Source organism: Brassica oleracea, chromosome C7 (genome assembly GCF_000695525.1).
Source record: "Brassica oleracea var. oleracea cultivar TO1000 chromosome C7, BOL, whole genome shotgun sequence".
NCBI classification, from domain to species: Eukaryota; Viridiplantae; Streptophyta; class Magnoliopsida; order Brassicales; family Brassicaceae; genus Brassica; species Brassica oleracea.
This window is the reverse complement of record NC_027754.1, coordinates 13,829,521-13,833,783: the sequence shown is the minus strand read 5'-3', so window position 1 is coordinate 13,833,783 and position 4,263 is coordinate 13,829,521. Positions and strand designations below refer to the sequence as shown.

Sequence of the window (4,263 nt, the reverse complement as noted above, 5' to 3'; positions counted from 1 at the left end):
TCCTATTTCCTAATCCTAAAGATAAACATAACTTATTAAGGAAAAGGAAACTTGTAACTCAAGCTTATCCAACACTTTCAACTAGTCAAGCAAATCGCATGCCAGAGTATGATAGACTCATGAGAGTCCAGGGTCTGAATCTTAGAAGATAGATGAGCTGAAAGCCAAGATTGAGATGCTGATGAAGAGAGATAAAAAAATCAGTGTACTTTGTGGGAGATCAAAATGGGCACTCTTATCAGGAATTTGCTAGTGATGTTCAATGAGCATGCTGATGTGAACTACATTGGTGGTCAGGGGAACTATCACAACATGGGTTTCAATCAAAACTTTGAGAACCATCAGAATCTGTTGTCTTACAGAAGCAATAATATGGAGAACCCCAAGGATCAGATTTACCCTGTATGGGTAAATCTGATTACAATCAGTTCCAGAGTAAGCGAATATAAACCGTTGAAATTGTTTATATAATTGATTACAAATGATAAACCAGAATAGTTAAATAGGTAAACCAATTGTTCTACTTAACTAACTAGACCAGACACGAATGATTTGATAATTTGATATGTATTACTATTATGAGATCATTTCAATCAAGTTGAGAACACATACATTGTGAATCTATAAGACATGGATCTAATCAACCACTATGTTTAGTGTTTAGATGTCCATATCATAAGCATTCAGCTAGCAAATGTATTCTTATTTACTACAAATATTAACTAAGGACAAAAAGAATTGATCAACGCTTCTTGTCTCTGCTCCTCTTTAGTCAAGGAGAAGCAAGCAGAGGTTAACCAAATTCCCTGTCTTGGAAAGGATAAAAGAAAAAAACTTTCACACTTTGAAAATACGTGTAAAAGGGGTTAGGTTTTGTTAAGAGAGAAGTATATTGGTATTAGTAGCAAGGTTTGCCACTGCGGCAACCAAGTGCACCTGCAGTAGAAGTGATTGAGCCGACCATAGAAGCTGGTTTAGCTGCTAAGCTCGAGGCACTTTCATAGTTTGCTGTTGCTCCTTCCCCTGATTGTATGAAAAATGCTCCATTCACTAGCATGTCTCCTTCTGATCTCCAGTTCCACTTCTTCCACTCACTTTTCTCTGTCCTCACCCTTTTTGTGACCTATCCAGTTACATATTTTGAGAATTAAATCTCATTTGTTTTTACTGTTGAAGCATAAGACAAGAAGAGGGAGCTAAGAGAATCGAACCTGTTTTGCATAGCGGTTCTTGGGAGCAGCATATCTATTGCCTTGACTTTTTATAGTTGGGTTTGCACTTCCCCCAATAGCGTACATTTCCCAATGCGTGTAGTCGTTGTTCACCACATGGAAATATCCATGCCTGCATCTGCAAAGTACAATAACCACATCATGGAAATGTATTCACTACTGCCTCACGCAATACAATATGAGAATTTGTAGATCTACCTTGGCATTCTCTGTCTAAGTCCCTCGCCAAAATGGTTATACGCAATGGTCACTTTCATATTCTTGTCTTGTGTGTACAAATCATTGTTTCCTAGCAACATGACCTGCCCCCCCAATGTAAAATTATAAAAATATGTCTTATAAAGCTAACAACAAAAGCAGAAGCTTTTAATATTTTTGTTTAACCTCATTGTGGTGAGTGAGATGGTTATTGGAAATGGTAACGGCAGTGGAACCCATGACAACATCAACGAGACCATCAGCACACTTAGAGAGAGAGTTGTGGTCAATCCAGATATGACTTGACGCATATATTGAAACAGCATCACCATCAGACATACTCCTCATTCCATAATGAGAAGGCGAGCTTCTGACCATTGCGTTCCCAGTTCTTATACAATCATGAATGTGCAGACCATGAACGATGACGTGGGTTATACCCTGAATGGTGATGCAAGCACCATTGGCTACGTGAACGTTAGCACCGCGAGCATCAATAGTCTTGTAACTATTCATAATCAGCTCTTGTTTCAAGGTTATCACCATATCTCTTTTGAAGATAATCCATAGTGGCTCAACTTGGATGACGGCGTGGCGTAGAGTACCTGACTTGGGAAACTCCATGTCTTCGTCGGTTGGATCAGTGACGACATAGAAACGCCCGTCACGACCACCAGTGGCGTTACTACCAAAACCCATCCCACAATCGGCGAGGCGTTTACGGTTCATGTGCCAGTTAGGGTCACAACGCCAACAATCGTCTATTACATTGCCATTCCCACAGGAGAAGAAACCAAGCTTCCTCCTTTCGGTAATGTTTTGTTCGTTCCTGTGAAGTTCAGTAGTTAGCAACTTACCTTTTCTACTATCAAATCATATTATCACACGCACCATACACTGAATCAAGATGACCAAACTAGTTCTATTTTTGTTTAAGGACTACTTTTGTTTTTGTATTATTGATTTTACGACTTATGAACATTCCTAATGAATGAAAATAAATGCATTCACACAAAAACACACACCACTTGCATGTATAGAAAAAGAAACTCACGTCTGAAGGAGGGCAACCTGGTCGGGATCAGCAACCGCGTGTTCATTCAACTCCACACCTTCACGCCTGAAAAGTAAGCCACCCAAAAGAAATGACATAACCAATTAATTTTTTTAAAAAATGTATGGTGTTTTAAAAAATCTATTTAAAAAAAATATATTGCTAAAATTATAAACTAAAATAAAATTAATTAACTATTAAAAAAATAATAAAATATAATTGCTTATACAGTTTCAATAGTGAAACATTCAATATTGTAAAACAATAATTTTTTAAAAATATCTTACATACTGAAACAATATTTCTTTTGAAAAAATCTTAAAATATTGAAACAAACAGAGGAATATATCATGTGGAACCCTATTATCAAATTTCTGATATATTTACTTGATATGTATAAGATTTTCAGGGGAAAAGGTAAAGACAGAGCATGTGTGAGTAGTCAATAAAAAAAGCAGAAGGAGACTGAGCTTTCTATACACTACACCAGAGAAGAGGACTTGTCCACCGTTACCTGATCGCAATTGTTGAATTGTTAAAGCTCTGCGAATCCTCTGTTTTCAGCTTCCTGGGTGAAAAACAAGTTTCAGGGAAAAAAACAAGTTAGTAGACTATCCATAGCTAAAAGACTGAAAGTAGAGAAGAGGAGAGAGGAAGAGACCTCGACAGAGAGACTTGGTTGTTCCGGAGATTCGTCGCTGTGAGAGCGCATACGACAAAGATGAGGAGTACGACGAAACAAGCACTCGTCAGTTTCTGAAACGATGAAGCCATTGGAGAACCTTCTTTTCTCTCTCTCAATAAGGCTTTCTCGGGAATCAAAGAGAAAATGCGGAGTGAGAATGAATAAGCAGAGAGAGAGAGAGAGGAGTGAGTGACAGATTTGCACAAGCTCCAAGAAAACCGCCTTCGTTATTTATTTACGCGAAAACGGACGTTGACGTTGTCGTTATTTGACGCCGCTGTTAAACGGAGCTTCACTCTAGTTAGTGGTTTGGTTACTAAACCGAAACCGGTTGGTTCTTGTTGAAAGTCGCAAATTTTCAGTTTTGTCTTCCCAACACGACGAACCTGGTTTTAACGCCGTTATGTTTGTCAACTAACGCCGTTACTTTAACCAAACTCTCCTTAACTGCTGGTAACCGCCCTCATGTTCTATGGTGTGTATAATATGAGCAACTCCATCCGTAGATCTTAGAGGAGGCACTAAAGTAATTAAGGGAAAAAATTAAATCATAAATGGTTTTATTAGGTAGGAGCGCTCCTTTATTAGGTGATTTAAGGAGCGGTAAAGATCCCAGACGTGGCAGCAAGGGGTTGGCTGGGTCATTTAAGACGAAAGGTCTCGTTTACGGTTTGTCTTTTTTTTTTTTTTTTCATCTTCGATGTCATCGACATCTCTTCCTCCTCTCTCTCTCGAAATTTCCTTGACCATGATTGATCCGTTTTTTGTCTGTGATTATGTCGTTTTCTTGTGTGATATCGTCTAAATCCTATCACCGGGTCTTCCTTCCTCGTCGATTCTGTCGGAATCTCCAACGGAGAAAACGTTTGATTCGTTTCACCCACTTCGTCGATGTTCTCCTCCGGACTCATCCATGCAATCAGCACAAAGGTTCGGTTTCTTTTTTATTTTTGTTTATGTGAATTGAATCCCTTTGTCGATTATTTTCCAAAATTTTGTTTGGGTTATGAGAGTTGCCTCTGTCTATCAGGAAAGATCGATGGGGAAGTGGTGGTTTGAAGTCGCGAGGAACGGACTATGATGATGAAGAGAGT

General features: G+C 38.7%; 1 protein-coding gene across 1 annotated transcript; it reads right to left on the bottom strand.

Moving 5' to 3' along the window:
• Window positions 1-637: 637 nt before the first annotated feature.
• Window positions 638-3,368, bottom strand: LOC106302135 (probable pectate lyase 9). The gene is made up of 7 exons (XM_013738662.1): window positions 3,146-3,368; window positions 2,999-3,052; window positions 2,485-2,550; window positions 1,617-2,259; window positions 1,431-1,534; window positions 1,212-1,350; window positions 638-1,123 (listed from the first exon to the last, which is right to left on the bottom strand). The coding sequence occupies exons 1-7, from the start codon at window positions 3,256-3,258 to the stop codon at window positions 899-901; spliced, it is 1,344 nt and encodes a 447-aa protein (XP_013594116.1). The 5' UTR covers window positions 3,259-3,368; the 3' UTR covers window positions 638-898.
• Window positions 3,369-4,263: the final 895 nt, after the last annotated feature.